The 23,658-nt window shown below is 39.2% G+C and overlaps 1 protein-coding gene across 3 annotated transcripts in view; it reads right to left on the minus strand.

The window, feature by feature from the left end:
• LUZP2 (leucine zipper protein 2) overlaps nucleotides 1–23,658 on the minus strand; it is a 474,256-nt gene that overhangs the window by 66,676 nt on the left and 383,922 nt on the right. For all 3 annotated transcript variants that reach the window (XM_072725376.1, XM_072725378.1, XM_072725377.1), the window contains exons 8-9: nucleotides 15,636–15,710; nucleotides 5,878–6,039 (exon numbers count right to left, since the gene is read on the minus strand). In XM_072725376.1, the coding sequence (XP_072581477.1) occupies nucleotides 5,878–6,039; nucleotides 15,636–15,710 (237 nt within the window). The remainder of the gene's footprint in view (nucleotides 1–5,877; nucleotides 6,040–15,635; nucleotides 15,711–23,658) is intronic.

A 23,658-nucleotide genomic window follows, 5' to 3' on the forward strand; every position in this document is an offset into this window, starting at 1 on the left:
AAAATTTATTCTTCACTTCAACTCTGTAGGGTTGGTGCTGTTATTGTCTCTACCTTATATTTGTATATGGAGGGTTAGTAATAATATAACTAACAGAGAAGTAACTTGATCAAAGTTTCAAAGTTAGAAAATTGCAGAAAACATTTTTACCCAGTCAGTCAGACTTATGAATTTTAGCTCTTTCTTAAATATTTTTTTCCTTGTATTTATGCTCATGATACCACATTTCTTGGGTGTTGATGAGAAGCACAGCCTGGGTACATAGGCAGAAGCCCACCGGCACCTTCAAGGGTCTTGCCTGGGACAGTTGGGACAGAAACATGAGCCTTTTCTCCCTTGGACGTCTCTGCCCTGATGTGCTAACTGGTGAGATTTGGTCTGGGAAGCAGGTGACCCCGTGGTGGGTCGGGGGTAGAGAACAACCCGGTAGTCCTCATGAGGCACAGGACCCTGGAGGCATGGTGTAGGCCGTGGCCCGATGTTCCTTCCTGCACATCCCTACAGAGGGCCCGAGGCTGAGGGGAGCCTGTCCTGCAGAGGAATCAGCTCTGGGGAAGGGGGGAAGGGAGGAGGCTGGGAACCGTCTTTGACTAATATGCCAGGGCCCTTGTCTGGCCTTTTTCTTATCTTATTTAATCTTCCTAGAAACACTCAGAAGTAAACATTATCACCCTAACGTAAAGTGAATCCTAGCTCTTAAACTCCCTATCATGCAGCTGTAAATACCAATGACATTACCGTATTAATAATTCATATTTTTTTCACCTAAAAATAGACCTCTTCGTAATAGGCCTCCTGTTCTTCCTCCTGCATTTATATATTTTTTTCTAAATTACATTAAGTCGCATTTAATATTTCATCATAAAATGAATATAATTAAGGAAAAACAGTCTAATGGACATACACAAGTTTAGTTTTTTCAGACCATGCTATTCATTAAAAGGCAGTTCTCCCAAATAATTGTTTTGCCTTTCCTCAGCACTCACTGTTCATCTAGCTCCACTGCACATGCAGAAGATAAAAACAAATAGTATGTTGATCATATATTATTTGTATATTATGACGCCCAGTAAGCCTATCTTAAATGTTTAATATACGCGTCACACTCACACATACACCGGAGTGTGTTATTCACTACCTTAGGGAGTTAGGAGGACCCTGATTGGTAGTGTTTGTTAACTTCTATGGTATAAATTCTACCAGTTTCAATCTATCAAGACAATATTATTGAATATGATTTGGAAAGAGGTATCAGTAGCGCAGCATCGAGCCCATGTATTTCCACAGCATGGGCTCGAAAGACATAATATCCTCAAGAACAGATGTAGTGGTTTTTGGTATTTACTATATTTGCTTTTAGTAAATTTTACTTTAATTGTAAGTGTATGTAATTAATATTTAGTATGGGCTGTGTTTAAGATTCTGAAGACTTCATACTCAGCTTTCATTTATTTTTTTAGAGACTTATTTATTTGAGAGAGAGAGAGAGAGTTAGCAGGGGGAGGGGCAGAGAGGCAGGGGGTGAATCTCAAGCAGACTTCCTGCTGAGCTCGGAGCTCCATGTGGGGCTCCATCTCACAACCCTGATATCATGACCTGAACCCAAACCAGGAGTTCTGTGCCCCCATTACATGTGGAACTCTGCTTCCATTTCTGTACCATAGGTCAGATCACCATAGTCTCCTGCACGGTTCAGTGAAATAGACTGTCACAGTTTTCTTGTTTCCACTCTAAGATTTATTTTATGCAAATACAAATTAGAGCTCCTGGCTCCTACCTTTGCTCTTTACTTCTCTATTGGAACAATATTTGCTGCATAATAAATATATAACCTCATGACAATGACTCATCTCATGTGCCTTTGGATCCAGGTCTCCTTAGCCTTTATCTTTAACCAAAGCTATTTGGAACATGAAATTCCAAACCAAAAAAAAAAAAAAAAGGAAAAGAAAAAGCCCTGATCTACTCCACACCCCTTGCATTTTTTTCTCTTGTTCTCTCTTTAACAGAGAATTTGGCTTCAGTGTCCAAAAGGCCTTGCGATTTCAAATTTGCATCCCCGGTGATGAGCGCAGTCCTGGCATACAGATGGAAAACAGTTCAGTTGAATATTAAGTAAGCACTTAATGAGCACTCAATAATATATATTTTCTAATTTCTAAATAAGGAAAAGAGCCAAGAAGGGGGGCACTGCCACGGATTGAATATCTGTATCATCTAAAATTCCTATGTTAAAGCCTTAAGCCCCAATATGATGGTATTAGGAGCTGGGCCTTCTGAAGGTAATGGGATTTAGATTAAGTCATGCTGGTGGGGTTAAGGTTAGGGGATTGGTGCCCTCATAAAAACATATAAAGAGAGTGAGATTTCTTTCCACACATGTTTAAAAAAGATCCTGTGAGCACTCAGCTAGAAGACAGCTGTCCACCACCCAGGAGAGAGCCCTCATCAAGAACTGAATCTGGGAGCACCTTTATCTTGGGCTTCCCAGCTTCTAGAACTGTGAGAAATGAGTGTCTGTCGTTAAAGTCACCTAGTCTATTTCCATTTTGTCCTAAAAGCCTGTACTGACTAAAGCAGAAACACAGCAAGTGTCATTTCAAATGAATTCTGTAGAAACATCATCTGGACACCAAATAGTGTGAGCAAATCAAGGAGCTCGGCCCAATCATCACCTTTAAGGACAGAGGAGTGTGCAGCCATCACTGTATTTGCAGCATCCATCAAGAGCCATGAGGGATAAACACTGCTCTCCGAGCCTTGGCGACAAAGTAAGTCTAACATGGAGGGTAGGGAAATATTCACTCAAATTAGAGAGAAGCAGACATAACACCTACGGAGGATATAATGAAGGACGGGGGGCTGGCTGACCCGGCTGAGGGTCCTCAGTGCAAATTTCAGCTGCAGGTTGAAAAGGTCACGTAAGGCTTCCTCCAGAATGAATAAGAGGTAGAGGCGACCGGGAGCGCCTGGGTGGCTCAGTCAGCTAAGTGTCTGATTCTTGATTGTGGCTCAGGTCACGACCTCAGGGTCATGAGACTGAGCCCTAGGTAGGGCTCCACGCTCGGTGTGGAGTTTGCTTGGGATTCTCTCTCTCCCTCTCCCTCTGCCTCCAGCACACACACTGTCTCTCTCAAATAAATAAATGAATCTTCAAGAAAAAGTAGAAGTTACCAATATATAAATTATTTTTAAGTTTTTACCAGGAGATTCTTGTCATGTTGAACTCCCCCACCTAATGAAATCTGTGGCTTTTAAGTTCCACAGTGAAATATATATATAGATTTAATGTACACATGAATAGTGCAATGGAAGTTTTGTGCAATGGACGTTTTGACTGAGTTATTCTTCTTTAAGAAAAATAAAATGACATTTTGAGGGGGGGGCACAGTATGTGAGTATTTTGTCTTTTTTTTTGCAGATGTGAGTTAAAAATTGCTTACTTGGCTGTGTTTCACAGATTTCAGGAAAAACCATTCAAGAGTTGAAGATTTAAGAAACCGAATGATAGTAGATGAGACCAGTCACAGACCACGGAGAACAGGGGGGAGTTATTACTTGTAATGCTCATGTCACAACAACACTCTGGATAGGCATTTGAGGAAACTGAGGCCCAAAGAGGGTAAGTGACGTGATTCCCCTCACAGCTTGCAGGCAGGCACATCATGTCACCGCAGCTACAATCAGCCAGCTCTGAAGGTGTACCAGTTAAATGTCCTCATTTAATAGTTCCTTTTTTCATGTACAGACAAAAAAAAAAAAAAGATTCTGTGACTGAGGGTCTCTCTTACGTGGACCCTATATTACATCATATCATTCGGGATTTTCAAAATGTTATCTGGGTGCCTTAATGGGCTTAAGTGCCAAGTATATATAAAATACAATTTCCACCACTAATGAAAAGATAAAGAATGTGGGCAAAACATAAACACTAGAGAAGCTTTTAATGCTAATCCATAAAACAGAATGCTCTAGAGTACATCAGCTTGGATTTATTGAACTTTATCTTAAACAATTGGATTTTTCTGTTATTGCTTTTTGAGAAATGAGCAACTCCTAAACCAGGCTCATCTAAATGCTTCCTACCTTTTTTTTTTTTTTTTCTGTGAAAGCCAAGGGAAATAATAAATATTTACTATTTATTTCAATGACAGGACATACATTTATTCATCGTAAATCAGTTAAAGTAACAATCAGTAATTTCCTCCACACATTCGGGTCATAAGGAGCCCAGTTTTAATTGGGCCTAAACAAACAGATTTTGAGTTGGAGACAAGTATCGTGTGTGCCCATAGAATTACAAAGTGCTTTGCCCAAAGTCAGCAGACTTAATGAGGCTGCACCTTTGCTCTTCCCTTAGACCAACACTAAGGAGGCAGGGTGTGGCTTCCTGGTGGGTGGGTGACACTCTGTGGGAGGCTTGGCACTTTACCAGTGACCAGTTTCAATTTCTTCAGGAGTTTCCTAAACATAACAAATATATTATTATGCAACTTTCTCCCCTGCACTTGGTTGAGCAAACAAACACTTCAGACCTAGAGTTTCTAAAGAGGCAGGAAAAAAGTAAAGGAGAAAAATACTGGCCTACACTGTTTCAGAGACCCTCAGGGTACACAGCAGAAAGAGAGTAAGATGAAATGAAACTATATGTTTTTAAATGATTTTTGACAGAGAAGCAAGAGATTATACGGACTAAATCTGTGCAGTCCGTACATTGATTAGTTACAGATAAAAAACACATTAATTACATTTTTCCCCCTCTTGTTTTTGATTCTGAAAATACCATTTCTCTAGACTGCCAGTTGTCCACACCCCTTTTAATTCAAGTGTAGGGAATCAGAATAAGCAGCAAGAAAGCCCCAAATGCATCACTGGGTAACTGCAGCGGGGGTTCTCGGGTATTTCTGGGCCCACTGCAAAGATTTGCAGGAGTCGGACTGGCATCTGCGATGCTCACTTTAACAGCAGGTGGTCCTAAGGCAAGTGATGAGAGAGTCAGCGCTTTCAAATATACTGCCTAAAACTCAACTTGCTGCAATAACTTTCAGAGTGTCGGGGTTTATTTAAATGTAGGGCCTGTAAATCGAAGGTTCTGAGGACCGAAACGTGAAAGCAACGCATGCTCCTTGGCCCAGTCGAAAGTAGGGTGGTGGTGGGAGCTGGAGAGAGTCTTGCTTGATTCAGTGGTTCTCAAAAATCTCCTGGGGAGCTTTTAAAACCTGTTGATGTCTAGAGCCCAACCAGAAAGAATTTAATAGTTTTGGGGTGGGTCCTAACTGTCAGGATTTCCTTACAAGGATTCCAAGAGAGTCACAGGGTCAGGAAGGTGTTGAAAACTGTGGCCCTAATTTTTAAAATAAGTATCCACTTTTGTAAGGATGAGTGTTATGCCCTAGGAGAAAGTATTTTCCATATGAGATCTCTGGTATATACCGGTATGTAGTATAAGATGTTTTCTCTTAATTATAAAATAGTAAGTATTATTATCATGAAAGCATTATTAATAATAATCCCATCAAATGATATATCAAGTATTGTTATTAAATTATATTATTAAATGATCATAATTATTATGAATAAATCAAAATCACACTGTTAAATATTATTTTAAAATGATTTTGAATAATAATGATAATTATTTTTATAATTAGGCAATGCTGGCTAAAAAGGAACAGCCGGCTCTCTAAAACAAATGTTGTCTTCCAGTGTTTTCCACGTGACCACAGAGACTTTACAAAGAGTTACTGTCTTCCGTCTATTTCCTGATCTTTCAACAAATTTGGTTTCTTACTGGGACCCACTCTGATGAGCACATAGAATGAAGTATGACGACAGCGCATTACTCGATTATACTTTGAAAGCATGACTAAAGTGTACCTGCATTCTACTTGCATCAGAAATCAGAGGGCCAACTGACCCAGGTGGAACTGGCATCTGAGTTGGATTTGACCTGGTCAGACTCAAAGGGGGAGGTTGATTACGGAACACAGTTGACAGGCAGAGATGGACAGTCTCTTTCATTGCTTTCAGCTGTGAGTCCTGCAGGGGAAAAAAGAGAGATGACAACTTTTACATGTGGATCCAGTTGTTCTTTTTGATTTGAGTCTCTCTGTCCTCCTTGCCTACACTCACTCATTCCCCACGCTAATGCCTACCAGTTTCCGAAGGTCATCGCCTGACTTCTAAATACCACTACGACACACGGTGTAATGCACACTCAGTCTGTTAGGAGTTACTGTGTCTCATGATACATTTTTTTTTAAAGATTTTATTTATTTATTCATGAGAGACACAGAGAGAGAGGCAGAGACACAGGCAGAGGGAGAAGCAAGCTCCATGCAGGGAACCTGATGCAGGACTCGATCCCGGGTCTCCAGGATCACGCCCTGGGCTGAAGGCAGGCGCTTAACTGCTGAGCCACCCAGGGATCCCCCTAAACCTATCACCTCTCTATTGGTATCAATCTCTCTTATTACAAATCATTCCCCCCCAGCAATGTAGGCACCTGTGTTTCTCAGAGTAGTCTGTAGTGCCACTCAATTTGCGCAGATTGGAAAAATACCAATTTTGCTTCTAATTAAACATTTATTTCCTGTGGGCCTTGTTAAGTGGAGGGAATTAATCTGACGTGATCATAAATTCTATTATTTACACCTTCTTATATTTGCATAGGATTTCACAATATTTCAAGCTCTCTCACAGGCAAGAAATAACTTTATGCTTTCTAACATCTGTAGAACTGGTATCTTTATTACTAATTTACTGTGACGCAATGAAAGTTCGAGGTTTCCAGAATTTTTTTCCGGTTTATATCACAAGGCAGACTGAACTACTGTAGACAACCATCTGTAACTCCCATCTTCCAGATTCCACTGCTAAAAATATTTTTAAGTGCTGATAGAGTAAACAATGATAATAATAATAATAATAGAAATAAATAATACTAATACAAAGCTAGTACAAATGACAGAGAGATCCCCCAGTGCCAAAATGGAGAGAGACACACAACTTTTAGAAAACCTTATGGTCATTCAGGCATAATAAAGGTCATGGATGTAGGCCCAAATAAGAAAATGCCACATAATCATTCATTTCAAGACATGTGATGTAGCCTTTGGGACAAGAGAGATGAAGAGGTCACTGGGGCCAAGACCCTTGGACAAGCTGGCACATGTGAGTGTACCCTTGCAGTGGACCCAGGGGTCAGTGAAGCAGCAACGCCTGCTGTCCTCCTGTGGAGGTAGTGTTCTTCTACAGTCTTCTTCTACAGTCTATGCCAGGAATACACACCCTCATATAGCATCTGCTCCTATTTCCTATGTCCTGAAGAGTAGCGACCATGACTTAGATCCTTCCCAATGTCTACCTCTGAGCTTTCTACTCTAGTGTGGCATATGATAAGGTTTATCTTTAAGATGAGAAAGAATGTTTTTTTCTAGAAGAACAGCAAGTTAAGGAATCTGATTGATCCGGGCAAGAGATTAAAAAATAAACAACAAAAAGCAGCAGTAAGAGCAGCAACTGGGAACACATAAGAAATAGGACCGACATGTATTGTCTTCTCATTCATATTGCCCTGACAAGGTATCTAGGATGACATAAAAATCTGATAAGAACTAGGGTGGAGGAATGTTGGTAAGTGGACAGGGTAGGGCTAAGCTAAATGATGATCTTTCACTCAAAGTGGACCCTTTGAGTCCACTGTTTGCCTGAGCCCCTGAATTCTTGTCTTCGTCCAACCCAGTAATTTCAATCTATTATTTGTTTTCTTCATATAATTTGTCTCTGATTTTTTATGTACACAGGCAAGTTGCCTATTTTGTTCAGAACTGTGTATTTAGGACTTAATGTAATTCCTGATGCAGTAGAAGGGACTCGCCAGAAAGTTTTTTGAATAAATGACATAAACACTTAGGTGAAAATGTTGTTTCTTTATGCCAGGGAAAGAAAGTGACAAACTCTGTCAATGAAAATAAATGAAATAGCAGTTCAGATTTCTCTCCCTATGGGTGGTTTGTTATCATCATAGATAACTCTTCTCTTCTCGCACTACAGCATAGGACATCATGGCACTGGGTCAGGGGAGAAATAGCCCAGGTGGTGCTGGACAATTTAGACACGTTTTCTGTCTCACATGTTACAGTGAGACAGAACTCAATGGAAATAGAGTTAATGTGACAGAGTCAAGCAAGTTTGGGCCCAGACCCAAAGTTAACGTGGCTTTGAAATGTAGACGTTCAATCATCTCAGATCATGCAGGAAGTAACGATGGTTATTTTATTCCCTGCATTCATATCTTGGCTCCTCTACATACACTATGCATGTATCTGTAACAGGTTTACATTCTATGTTTCCATGATGAACAAATTTCTGAGTAATGGCTGAACTTGGATGTGAAAATAAAGAATGAACTGCATCAGCTTAATTTGCTTAGAACATCGATTTTCAGTAAATGCTCTTCAGGGAAGACAAACTTTCCAATGGAACAATACGCAAGAATGTGCACATATGCTACTATATTTTTAATCATCTGAACTTGGTGCGATCATCTCATCTGTTCCACTGGTGTCCCGGCATGGTCAGGACCATCCCAGATCCCAGATGCCAGAGTCAACATCCCACAGACATGTCCTCCAGCGCCTCACCTTTCATGGCTGTGGTCATTAGCTATCTCTGCTCTTGTGTTTCAACTGATGCTTAAGTATCTTGGCCCCTGATTTTATTTCTTTTTTGGACCATGAGCATACAACTTGGCCTCCTACCTTAGGTCCCACCTCCGTTCCTTGATCACATCATAGATTTTTCCTGCCAGAGATCACACACTGCTGCGAGCCACCCTGCCCTAATTTGCTCTGCTTTCCACCACAAAAACAGCTTTCAGTTAGTTCCTCTGACTCAACAGAGCCTGTCACTGATGCTACTCAGGTTCTAGATGACCCAGTTCCATAAGCAGGACTCAGACCATGAGGTTGCACCACGACATCATTATGTTTCCATTTCTACTGCTAGCTGTGGTCTGGTTTGAAATCACAGGTTACTGCTCCCTTGGAAGTTCACTGTAACAAGATGTCACCTAATGAAATACGGTACAAACTGTACAAAGTACACTTTGTCCAAGATCTTACAACCTATTCCCTCCTAGGGTCAGTCTTGTTTATGCCCTGTCTTTCTCCTCCTTGCCTCAGACCCCGTTTCTCACTTGCTTTGCCACAGAGTAGTAAGATGCAAAACTTTTTAAGGAAGAACCTGATTACCTCAACCTCTTTTTACTTATAGACCATCAAAGATTCCCAGTGTATTTGCTTCTTAGAGCCTTCACACTTGCTGTTTCCTGTGCCTATGAGCCCCTTTTCCAAATATCTATTAGAAAACTTCCACTTAGGGGGCACCTGGGTAGCTCAATCGGTTGAATGTCTGAATCTTGGTTTTGGCTCAGGTCATAATCTCACAGGTCATGACATTGAGCCCCACATGGGGCTCCACACTCAGTGGGGAGTCTGCTTGAAGATTCTCTCCCTCTGCCCCTCCCCTCACTGGCTCTCTCTCTCTAAAGTAAATAAATTAATCATTAGAAAAGTAAATAAAATACTAATGCTTGTGCTATATAGTATGCAAAGTTTAAAAGGAATTACTGAGTACATATATGATCTTAACATGGGTCGGAGATTTAGAAGGTAATTGTTCATGTGTCTGTAGGCAAGTATTTTTCTCAGAAAATGCACTTTTTTCTGGGAACAACAGGATATACCTTGCAAAGACAACTGTGCCCCTTCTTTCTCGTCTCCTAACAGATAAAAATTCACAAGATAGTATTCCCCCTCCTCTTAATTCATTTCCATGAAGATGTGAGGTCCTCAGAGAGATCTAGGTATGGTATTAGCTGCTGGCTTGGAAAGACCACAAAGGGCTGTGAATCCCAAGGGTTTTCCCCTAAGGACTGTGAATCCCAAGGCTTTTCCCCTAACTTTTACTTTGGTCACGAAAGCAGCTCTATGAATCTTGTATGGTCACTTTGACATTTTTGATTCTCTATCTAGGTAGGTGCTAGGTCCCTTGTATGTAGAATAAATAGCAAGTTCATTGAGTTATGATTAGATCTTCATTTACCCACTTAATCAATAGCTGCTTATGACGCTCAACCTCTGTGTCGGACACGCATGGCAAACGAAGCCAGTTCTTGTTCTTTTACTACTTAGTCCTGGGAATGTGTAGGTTGCCTCACACTCTGTCATCTTTTTCTCTTTTTTTTATGATTTTACTTATTTATTTGTTTTTTTTAGAGAGTATGCACACAGGAGCAGGGAGAGGAGCAGAGGGAGAGAGAGGGGGAAAGGATCTCAAGCAGACTGCCCCCAGAGCTGGATCCCACGACCCTGAGATCATGACCTGAGCTGAAACTCAGAGTCAGATGCTGAACTGACTGGGCCTCCCAGGTGCCCCCAATATGTGTCATCTTTAATATGGATGTAAATCATGCATGCTTTCCTGAGCAAAATTTTGTGATGGTCAGATTCAATAGACAAAAAAAAAAAAAGTTTTTTTTTTTTTAATATGAAAGTTTGAGAGATAGTTTTCCACACTATAAAGCTGTTTTTACATTCCAGTAGCTGAGGCTTCCTATAATTCATAAGATATTGCCAAATAAATAATTGATTGTTTGGAAAACCAAGGTTGATTCTTAGATCTTCAGATTATTTTTGTTTATGTTGTGATAGTAAACTGAAACCTCTTTTATTAAATATGTCATGAGAGCCAAGTTAGAGCGCGAAGATGTTTTTGTGATATTTATGAAGTATTTAAGGTTATTTGGAGCTAGCTCGGCACCTGAAGAGAGTAAAAAAGTCTCATATAAAGATGATGGAGAGAGGTAGCGAGCAATTTCATTAAAGTGTAGTTTTTCTCCATTTTGAAGTGAGCTACTATTTCTACCTGCCTTTATGACCACAGCTTATGAGCCTCATACATATGGTACAAGGGATTTGTTGAAACAGACCTCTAGTAAAATGAAATACTTTTATAGTAACTGTAGCAAAAGGAATGACAAGATCTGGAAGGCTAAAGAGAAAAATGGTAAACACAAACAGGCAGTCTCTCCCATCTCAGTCATTGACGTTAATAATTACTACGTTTACTGAGGGTTTTCCATGTGCCAAGACTTCTTAGTCCTTTACTTTGTTGGACGCATATAGTCTTCTCACTACCCTTATAAAGTAAGTTTTATTATTATTATTATTTATTATTATTATTATTATCATTATTCCATTTTGCAGTGATGCATAATGAGTCTGAGGAATTCAAACATGGCCATCCGGTGGGAGAGTTGTGACTGAAGAAAGGCAGGCTGATTCTGGAAACCTTTATTTAAACACTGCAACATAAAGGCTCTTGTGCCAAATCCAGACTGTGGCATGGTGTGGGCTAGGCACACCCGAGTGGGGAGTGGGTAGAGATGGGGTGGAGAAAAGCGTACAATGGGTAAGAGGAAGGAGGAAAACCCTTGGTCAACCTGGAGTTCTGTGACTCAGGCTAAATTATAATTTGCTCGGGACATATTATGTGACTACTGCACCTTGTACAACCCACAAGTACTTATAATGCACTCACCCTCTGTGCTTCTGAGACATCCTAGCTCCACAAACAATTATTTCCTAATTTTTGGCATGCAACAAACTGTGAGAGCTGTGGAACTCTACAGCACGCACCCAACATATTTTCTGTTTCCCCTAGATCTGACCACGTGGGGTCACACGAATGGCATTTCAAACCTGAGTGGATCGTGTGTAGTCAAATCAGGGAAAAGATTTAACGGAAGGGGGGTACATTCCAACAGTCAGAGCTGCTAAAAAATCAAAGGAGGCTGAGCTTCCTTGGGATCCCAGAAATCCAATGTCTTCCTAGGATTTAGAGTATCTCGTAGAGATTGTGGCAGGGATGTTGGAGAAAGGATTAAAATAAATGGTCTAGTTGAATTTTAGGATTTATATGTATCTCTGACTTTCTGATTCTCCCAATTCTATAGAGAATCGTGTCCCTTTTTAAAAAGTTATATTATGTAGCATGAGTTGGATAGAGTCAGAGATTAACATAGATTAGTATAAACTTATTTTTCACATAAATTAAAATAAATCTCGTAAAGCTGGAATCATGGCAAGATGAATTTTACTTGGCCTAGTCTACAAAATGGCATGCAGGCTTTCTTTAAAATCCTAAACAGTTTCTTAAATACTTGGAAAATATGAAATAAGATGATCATAAAGGAATCGAGTGGTTAAAATATTTAGTTGTTATTTAAGCAAGGAGATACCATAAGGACTCCAGGATGAGTCTACCCGAAAAATTCTATCTCCTCTAACCCGTATCAAAACGCCCATGGTTTACCCTGTGGTTAGGAGGCAATCTCTTTTCCTTACAAAGCAGCTAAATAGGGATCCCTGGGTGGCACAGCGGTTTGGCGCCTGCCTTTGGCCCAGGGCGCAATCCTGGAGACCCGGGATCGAATCCCACATCAGGCTCCCGGTGCATGGAGCCTGCTTCTCCCTCTGCCTATGTCTCTGCCTCTCTTTCTCTCTGTGACTATCATAAATAAATAAAAATTAAAAAAAATCAAAGCAGCTAAATAAATGTACACAACATATTATTGCAAAGCAAGTCTATGATCTTACTTGCTTAATTTTTTTAAGTAAAACTACTGGTAAGCAGTGATCACAGAAATGGAAGGCTCTTGACAGCAGATAGCACAGTTTCTTCATGGTTTAAAATAACATTTTGAAAAATATAGGGACAAACAGAGAACAATATAACAATTATAACAAGTATCAGGTAAATAGCAAGCTGAATTAAATATTAAAAAGCCTCACGTTTATATTATATTTTTGTCATATGTGATATTTATTATAATTTAATAAAATACATATAACATGCATAGACATATTGGTAATATATACACACATGTGCTACATACACCTAATGTATACACTAAATGAGGCATGTATAGAGTGTGTGCAAACTATGTGTGTGTGTGTGTGTGTGTGTGTGTATAAATTAAAGACTATCAGCATCCATACAATTATAGGAAAATGAAACACTTGGGAAACAGGAGAGGTAGTTTTAAGCACCCTTAGTGTGATTTTACTCCATCTTTCCCCAAGGCAATGGGTTCTTGAATTTGCATGTATTTTTTTATTTCACCTATTTATATGATATATAATCCAAAAAATGTGATTTGTGTATTTGAACAATTGTTAAATACAATATATCTAATTCTGATTCTTTTTACTCAACGGTATGTTACGGATGTGTTAATACCGCTATAAATGTCTTTGCATTTATTCACTAAAATTAAATTTTGATTACTATTTGAAAATATGAGTATGGAACATATAGGAAATGTATATGCTAATTCTAACAGTAAGCACTTAAATTATTTCAATATGCTATTAATACAAAAATTGTTGTATTTCATGTTCTTATGCGTGTCTCCAACCACATGGGGATGAGTGTAAATCCCAGGATACACACATTTAAAAACTGATTTAATAATTACACTCCCACCACTAGCATATCAGGATTTGATATCATTAGACTTTTAAATTTGTACCAGTCTGATGGTGTTGAGATGACATCTCACTGGTTTTAGTCACATTTTTATTTTTCTTAGTTAAGCACCTTTTGTTAATAAATGGTACTGAAATATAGTAGAATTTAAAAAGTGCCTGGGTCTTAAGTATACTTTTAAAAATCCATATACAATTTTAAGGAATATTGCTGTATACATACTGATGTAGGATGGTGAGATCTGTCTCTTGGACTCATCTATAATTTCCCATTTGGAAAATTCTAAGTCTTTATCTCTACAAATATTGCTTCTGTTTGTCATTCCTTTTGGGACAACAATTATAAATACTTAAAAATTTTTAAGATTAATAAACATTTCTTATTCTTTCTGTTTATGTTCCATTTATTTGTACTTTCTCTATGTTACTAAAGGCATTTGTTATTAATTCTCCTTATATGTCTTCAGTTCTATTATGTCTGATTATCTAATCAGCTACTGAACAAAGTTAAAGTCTCAATTAGATGCTTTGCATTATTTAGTTCTACAATATCGACTTGATTTTTTTAATAGATTCCAAGTCTAGTAAAAAATTTTATCTTTTTATCTGTTTTGTCTACTTTCCTCTATTGTCACACACACACACACACACACACACACACACACACACACACACACAACCATCATCTTTTTTTCTCATTCCAATGTCCGAATCAGCTTCAGTTGTGCTTTCCTTGTTCTCTTTCTGTATACTGATCAGATTGTATTTCCTCTCCACACATCTAGAAACAATTTTATTACATGTCAAACACTGTGTATAAATAAACCAAAAAATTTCCAGAGGATATCTTCCACAAGTGAGGGTCTATCTTTCCAGTGTTAGATAGGATGATGGCTGCTAACTCCAACCTAATCAAGAATTGATCCTTATCAGAGGATGTGTTGAAGGCTTAGTAAAATGCAGATTACTCCTGGATGGCCCTGTTCCTTTGGTACAGATTTTCCATTCTTCTGATTGAGAAAAATGTGCTGTTTGTCTTCTCAAGTCTGAAATACTATGACTGAGTTCTCAGAGTTTCCTGCACTAATATGTGCTAGACATATATTCTCAGTATTGCAGAAAATTACACTGGATATTTAATAATTGGGCATGAGTAAACAAAGAGATTATTTTAAAATCATCCTCCCCTTTTGTTTTGAGTGAACTGAAGAATAAAGAAATGTTTATTTCCTAAAACTTCATAAAGTTGATTTAAAAATGAAAAAAAAAGAATGAGAGGCGATTAGAAATTTTGTCAAAGTCCAGCATAACAGTAATTCTGAATTATTTAATCAATTTCTTCCTATTTCCCTTTCCATATGCCAATTGCCTGTTCTCCGTGTGTGTTTCATATGAAGAACACTGAAAGGAAACGGTCAACATCAAGTGGGAGTTGTGGTTTATCCTGAGCATACACATTTGTAACACAATGAGTGATTAATAAAACCAAATGAAATAAAGGAGATAAAAAGCATTTAAGAAATTTTTTTGGAATTAGGGGTGATGGTAGCACAACTTTGTCAACTTTAAAAATGTGACTTCTATGGTATGTGAATTATATTTAAGAAAAGGTGTTACAAAGATGGATGGTCACTCCCTCCTGCATTATTTTTATATGAACAACGTTGGTTAGAAGTGCTACTTTCTTTAATGATTCTACCTCCAGAACTCTGATTTAAGATTTCCAAAATAAAAAAGTGTCAATGACTACTTCCATGTGTTCCATGACTCACTCATGCAGGGTTAATCTCGCATCTTTGCCGGCCCTTACAGCGTGTTTATTCATGGTGTTACAGAATACATGTACCCGTAAGGTGGAAAATGAAAAGTCATGAACTCACAAGGCTGAACCTTGAGTCAATATTCGATAGCAGCAAAAAGGAGGAAAGATTTGGGTTCCACATTTTTTGAACTCACGAATTCTATAACCATCGTCCAGGTACAGCATCCAGAAGAGCATTGATAAATCAGATGAAGCAATAGGTCTACCCTAGCTTTGTCTGCTAAAACTGAAGCTATGAGGACTCATAGATGTAAACTTACCCGGTCAAGAGCTGCTTTCTCCAGCTCATTTTTGGCCACAGCTAATTTTCGTTCCAATTCAGTAAGTTGTTGGGCCTGTAAAATGAAAGGGAGACAAACCTTCTTAGTAAATTCTATAATGCTCCTTTTCACTTTAAGCATCTTTCATTCATTGCAAAGAATAAAAAAAAAAAAAAAAACTTTGTGAAGTCTATTTAGAATTCAGGTTAAAAATACTGTATAACCTTTGATTAAGCTTCAGAAAATGGTGCATTCTGGATTAATTAATATGTACTACATTCTTCACTGGACCAAAATATCTAGTTGCAAAGTTCCAGCTCAAGGCCCTGAATATACTTTGCCTTCTTATGTCAGCTATGTTTCCAGTTGTTCTGTACTGTATTAGATTTCCCTAAAATTCATATATTGAAGGTCTAACGAACCCCCTCCTGATATGTGGTTGTATTTGAAGACAGGGCCTTTAGGGAGGTAATTAAGTGTGGGGCCCTAATCCCATATGACTCATGTCTTGATAAGAAGAGGCACCAGAAATCTCTCTCTCTCTCTCCATGTTCACACAGAGTAAAGCCAATGTGAGGACTCAAGTGGTACCATCTGCAGGTGAGGAAGATCCCTCATGAGAAACCACATCTACTAGCACCTTAATCTCAGACTTCTTGCCCTTAGAATGGTGAGAAAATAAATTTCTGTTGTTTGAGTCACCCAGTCTGTGGCTTATACTATGGCAGTCTGAACAGACTAGTGTAATAGTGTTCATTCTTTTTATTATTGAGGTTTAATCCAACACACATCTCTATCCTACCATATCCCAGTACCTTTACAAATGCCATAACTGTTCTGTTAAAAAAGAGCAATGGCTTCAGGTTTGGAAGATGTATTTATATCTAGAAGATGCTCAGCAGACTCATAAAGGACTTGCAGAAGAACCTGCCTCCTCTCAGGTTTCAGAACTTCTCTATACCCCTGGCCTTTCCCTGTCTCCTACATTTAGCCAATGAAAATAATCTCAGACTGTAAAGAATGGAAGATCTTCCTCATGGTCTTGTTGGAGAAGGAGACTGAATTCATCAGGAAAAGTTGACAGCAGAAGGCTTATCACTTAATAGCTACCTAATCCATGTATATAAAATATATCATATGTGTATTTATAAATGTATATGCTTAAAAATAAAAATTTGAACTAAAAAAAAACAGAGAAAGGAGACTTCCAATATGAAGGTATCCATAAGTGGAAGAAAACCAACAAGCTCTGAGCCATAGGCCCCCACCTGTATTCACCTTGGCCCTGTTTGTCTCTATCTTTCCTATCTTCCCACTGCCGAACCCCACACTGTGAAGACCTTGAGGCCAGAGGCCTCAGTCTCACATCCCTAACCCTTTACTAATGCCATCCTACCCGCTGTGCATTGCTGCTGCGTTGGGGCCATCGACCTTCCTCAACCACTGAGCACTCAAGACTCACACTGGGACTGTCCCTGGCCACTACTGGCCCTGCCTAAGCCAGCTTCTGTCCACAGGACTGAGCCTCAATGGATGGAAGGAGAAGGATGTCTCTTCTATCTCTTGCTGTGTCCTCAGCCAAGGATAGGAGTTAGGGACAATGGAGAGGGGTAGAGGGCCAACCCACACTCCCACTTGTTATGTGCTAGGTCCTCAGAAGTTGGGAAAGGGAATGAGCGTGTCTGTACTAGCCTCAGTCTACATTCTAGTGACCATCTGAAGGAACCTCCATGCTGCCCAGCAAGTCCTCATGTCTCGCTCCACCCCGGCCCCAGGTTCTTATGCTATTTTCTTTCTCAGGTCCTCTTTGGTGGGCAGCCACTCTCCTCAAGATGCCACCATCAGTTCCCTGCAGTCCAGAGGGGTCTGCATAGGGATAGGACCTCCTGCCTTGGCCTGTTTTCCTCCCTGGGAGGATTTCAGCCTAAATCCTGTCATTCATCCTAGAGGATCCCTACTAAAGAATGACCCAGATTGTTCAGTAATATAGCAATCCAGGAAACTTGTATTAGGGCAGATAGAATGAATTCCAACGGAAATAAAAAATATACCTTTGAAAGCTATTCCCAGGATTTTAAGTATTTAACCTCTTCTAAGGACTCATTGAACCTGGTAAAATCTAGCCCAGAGATCTTGGAAGACAGAGGGTTATAAGAAGAATAAGGAAAATAATCAAAGGAATTGTAGATACTGACATATATTATCATATGTTGGTGCTAGTTTTGGAAGGATGAGCTACCGGATTCATATATAGTAGCTATAAAATTTCATTAAATATAATAGTTCTATGGATGTGAATCTATCAGAAGACACATAAAAGACAGAAGATTTTACTAGATAGTAAATTTTATTTGTATTTTTAAAAAGATTTTATTTATTTGTTCATAAGAGACACAGAGTCACAGGCAGAGGGAGAAGCAGACTTCCTGTGGCGAGCCCAATGCAGGACTCAATCCCTGGACCCTGGACTGAGCCACCCAGGTGTCCCCCAAATTTTATTTGTTTTAAGTCAAGTTGATTTCTTTTCTTTTTTTTAAAGATTTTATTTATTTGAGAGAGATACATACACAGAGAGATAGTGAGAGAGAGCACAAGTTGGGAGGAGAGAGAGAGAAGCAGACTCCCCGCTGAGGAGGAAGCCAGATGTAGGACTCAATCCCAGGACCCTGGAATCATGACCTGACCAAAGGCAGATGCCCAACCCACTGAGCCATCGAGGTGCCCCTACTTGTTTTCTCAATTTAACTCCAGTAAAGTAAAAGATAGGGCGACTTATGAGGAGCTAGTCATGATTCTGAGCAGCTTTCATTCACATTTATCACTGAACAAGTATCTGTGAAAAGACTGATTCTTCTCAGGCCAGGAAACACCATCTGTGTACACAGGTTGAAAACATACATGAGTGGCAAGCATGTAAAGTGAACATCACATTATGAAATTCTTTTTTTTTAATTAATTAATTTTTTGAATTTAAATTCAATTTGCCAACATATAGTATGGCACCCAGTGCTCATCCCATCAGTGCCCATCACCCAGCTAATCCATCTACTGACCTACCTCCCCTTCCTCAACCCTTTGTTTGTTTCCCAGAGTTAAGAGGCTCTCATGGTTAGTCTCCCTCTCTAATATTTCCCACTCAGTTCCCCTCCTTTTCCTCATAAGCCCTTTCACTATTTCTTCTATTCAATATATGGGTGAGACCATATGTAAAATTCTAACTGCTAAACATTAAGTGTGTCACCTGAGAAGTCAGAGTGCCTTCTTCCTTAATAAAAGTAACGGCAAAACACTATGACATTTAATTTTCATACATGTACATTTTCTCATTTGAGCTTTCTAGTAAGAAGCTAGAGTCCCTATCATAAGTCTTAATTTACTTAACAAAAAAATGTTGCTTCAGAGTTTCAGGTTTTTACAGACCACAAAACACTGGAGGCTGGTTTGGCTGCACCATCCAGTCTTGCTTCTGGATCTGTTCCTTGCTATTTTCCTCAAGAATTTAACTTAAATTGGGCTGGATTATAAAGGAAGACATTAGTGCTGTATATCACACAAAAAGTGTCTTTTCTCCCCCCTTCTAAGAAACACGCATCTATAGCCATGGTGAATGCTATCAAAAATCTCAGCTATTTCATCTTCTGATGGGAGCATAAGAAAAGGAAGCACTACAGGCATGTCAGCACAATGTCCCCCCCAAGTGTTTCCTGGCACAGCCTCCTGCCTGGAAAGACTACACTGACCCATCTAGGGCCAGATCAGGGAAGTATGTATATAGACTCTGAGTAGGGAATTCAGAACAGAGCGTCCTCCTAATGTTCTGGCCCCTGAAAAGTTTTAATAAAGAGCTTAAATAAGACTACTGTGATTCCTTTATAGGGGACATAGGTCGGTAAAGGACTGTAGTAGCTGAGTCTCTTAGGGGCAGGGAAGAAATGGCCCAGGCCACATTGCAGTAAGTTTGAAGGTGGCATCAGCAAAACAAGGAGAGAAGGCTTCAGAAGCCCTAGCAATGGCTCTGCTGCTTTATTATTGATAAGATGCAATTGCTCTACAACCAATAAAAACACGCAGGTGTGTTACAGCAAATAATGGACAGCGAGTATTAGAGACGTCCCATTAGAGTGTGAGGTGAGCATATTAGAAATTCTTCATTTTAATTCTAGATGTTAACATCGTAAAATAAGTGCTATTATAAAATATTCTGTAATCTATGATTTTTATACTAAAATATCCCTATATAAAATATTAGAGCTTATATTTATGCATTTTCTAAAGCTCGTTTGTTATTTATGCTTATAACATACACGATATGATAGTATAAGAATAATATAACAATGATGATAACGCACCTGAACTCTTTCTCTCCGTATTCATTCCACATAACAACTCTATCTGGGACAGAGCATTGTTTCTATGCTCTTAAAATGATAAACTGAGATGCAGATTTATAAAATACCTTGCTCAAGATCACACAGCTGGGCAATAACAGATCTGGAATTCAAATTTAGGCAGTTTGCATCCATAGCTGGTCCTCACCACTAAAGATATGAATGCATATAATCTATTTACAACTAACAAATACACATATATTAAATGACATGTGCTCAAAATTTACTGATGAACTTTAGATTTAAAGTGTTGGAATTGACTCAGACCCTTGGAGAAAGTTTGCATGTTTAAGACCTTTCATCCATCGAGGATAATAGAGTCATAAGAGAAATGCTCTCAAGTACTCGGTAGGATATACTTGGTAGTTGGTGAAAGGATAATGATAGGACTGGATTTTTTCTGTATGATTCAATGCATCTATTAGTACATAAGACACACATGTTCCCTGCTCAGCAGCACCAACCTAGAAGATGTGGATAATAGTCAAGAGATATAATATAGGCAACCACACCACCACCAACATCATCTCTACATTCCACTTTACCACAGAGTTAGGAGGCAGGCAATCAACAATTCCTATTTGTTTCTACTCACCCTCAAAAAAGTAGGAAGTTGTGATACCAAGATTATCTTTGGCCATTTGATTCTTTGATTCAATATCTTCTCGTTTCAACATTAATAAGTTGGCAGTGACACTGACAGATGTGGAACTGATTGACTATTACACGTAACAAGGACCAAATCTGAACCTCAAATTATACAGGCACAGAGCTTAGCATAACATCCGGTTACAAGTGCTATTAAAACTTTTAATATATCAAGGTTATATGTTAAACCTTGAAGAGCTGGCATATATAATTTCCCTCAAAATCAAGGTTTTATAAGTATCCTATTGCCATCATGTGTATATGCATGTAGCACTCATGGCCATTTAAAGAAAATCTATCCCGATCAGTTTGTCATTGTGTCTTTGATGTGGGTTCCCTTTCTCTCCTCAAGAACATCTACACTTTGGAGGAAAGTGGCTCACACCCTTTGTCAGTAGTGCATTTTAGGAGAGATTATCTCAACACCGAGCTCCAGTGATGGGGATGTGATCCCTTACATCTGGAATGAAAGTGGTCTCTCTTCTTCATCTGAGTGAACAGATAGTATGTTGGTTTTTTTTTTTTTTCCTTTCTCTTGATAGTGTAATATGAGGATGTTTAAGTCTGGGTTATAACAGCCTTATCTCTAGAATAAAAGAGAATGTCCTGAGGCTAAAACTGTACTAGAAAAAAAAGTAGAGCATAGAAAATAGCAAATAAATATATTACAGGATCTGGTGACTTTGAAAACTTTGCCATCATAACACCTGAAATCAAAGGAACCTTGCATTTTCACTACTGTGAGTACATACGATTCACGTTCATTAATTAAAGTCTCGTTAGATATTTATATTTTCTGTCATTTGAAAAGAAAAGATCCCAACCGTTTGCTTATGGTAACTGGTATTGGCCAAGTCCTTCTCCAGAAACAGCCATGAGCTAATTAGGTCAGGGGGTGACCCACAGATTATGGAAAACTCGCTAGGTGAGACCTGTCACTAGACCAGCTTTCTGCCTGCGGGCCATTTACTGACCCAGCTGCAAGGGCTGGACCCCAGCAGATCACTGCAGTTGCCCTGAGCTGTGGAGGCAGAGATCAGAGTTTGGGGCAAATTGAATGCCTGGAGTAGAAGAGGGAAAGAGAACACAGGAAGAGGGGCACGGGCAAGGGCAGGGGTTCCAAAAGTCAGTTTGTGGGGATGTTCCTGCAAATTCTTGGCTGAGACTTGGGCTGGACATAGGTAGGACAATGTATTACACGAGGCAAATCTCAAAGCAACTGTTAAGTGGCTGAGAGCAGAACAGACACGGGAGGCTGAGCACTGCAGAAGGACATTAGCATTCTAGAAGCATCCATAAGCCTTATTAACACCACAGGCAACAAAGTAACAGCCTTTAGATGAATAGCCATGCGGGAGAGCGGTGGTTGGCAAATCACAGCCCAAAGGCCAAATCTGGCCCACTGCCTGTTTCTGTAAATAAAATTTTATTGGAGCACAGCCACCTTTATTTATGTAGTGTCCAGCTACATTTGTGTTACCGTAGTGGAATTGGGGAGCTGCGAGAGAGACCATATAGCTTCCGAAGACTAAGGTATTAATCATGTGATCATTTATCGAAAATGTTTGCTGAGTCCTGAGCTACTATAAAGTCTACTTTGAGCCGACCTCAAGAACGTCTACATCAAAACCTAGATTAAGATTCTGGGAGGCCGAGGAGAAGGCAGATTTTTTGGGGTTTAACTCAGTCAAGTGAGAGGTACTGGATACCATCTTGGAGCGCTGACAAAGGGTGATGCCACCTCTACGTCGAGGTGGACACCAGCATTTTAACTGCATTATTGGACAAAAACTAACAATCTTCAAAAGAATGTAAAATTCAGAATCTCTCTGACATGTAAGTGACAGTCTCCAGCACAAAATAAAATCTTACTAGGTGTTCAGAGAAATGAAAATATATGACCCAAAGTCAAACGAAAGAGTAGGGGATGGTAGCCAATGAGTCTAAGGAAGCTTTCGGCAGAAAACTACCCCTTTCAAGTGTATTTTTATGCTAGATGAATTTCATAGAGAATGTACCGTATCATTCATTTTACTGGAAAAAGAACTTGAGTATATAATGGCACTTGCATATGCACCTAGAACTGATAGCAACGAAAAAAGGGGAAAAAAGACGTAGGCTTAGGAGGGAGACGGACTTTCCCCCCATCCACTATCTACCATTACAGGTTAGATGGTAGCTGCAGGCAAATCGTCTTTAATGCCCAAACATTTCCTTACAGACTTTTTGTTCCTTATATTGGTCTTTGGAATCGTGACAGCACTTTCTAGCTGCTTCCCTGGCACCCTCCTCAGCTTTTTGGATCTCAGCTAATGAATCTTAGACCCTAAGCCACACATCCAGAAACTGCAAAAGGATTCTGTACAATGTCTGGAGGTTTTATTCCCCATGGCTATCACATGATTCCTTTTCTCCGATGCCTTGGGAGGTTTCTGTGATCTAGATAGACCTGGATTGAATACACTGCTTAGAAATATGCCCTGCAAGCATCTCATTTTTCTTTACTGCTGTATTTACTGCATGAAGGTAAACACCTGAGTTACTATGAATCTATTTTGTCTTTGTCATAAATGTTCTATGAGGCAATAACTCCTAGGAGTAATGATTCCAGATCACAATAGAACATGTAATGAAAATCGCTTCTTAATCTGAGAGCGATGGAGAAGAAACGTACGTTATCTAATCTGTGACTTTCTCAGGCGGGTACCATCAGCTCTATGTACACTAGCTAAAATCCTGGATGGTGGGTCGTCCTTCAAACTACACAAATGGCCTGCTGCTTATATAATTGTGAGTGTAAGATAAATAAAGACTCTTTGAGTATAAATAAAGTACAAAAAAATTGCTGCTTCTGTATTACTGTTTTCATGGGTATTTTTCATATCTCTCTATATTCTCTTATCTGGTATCAATCTATATTTTCACTTTATTCTCTCTCCCTGCTATTAAATAAGAATAAATACCATTTAATACTCATAAATACTGTT

This window comes from Vulpes vulpes, chromosome 11, assembly GCF_048418805.1.
Source record: "Vulpes vulpes isolate BD-2025 chromosome 11, VulVul3, whole genome shotgun sequence".
Lineage (NCBI taxonomy): Eukaryota > Metazoa > Chordata > Mammalia > Carnivora > Canidae > Vulpes > Vulpes vulpes.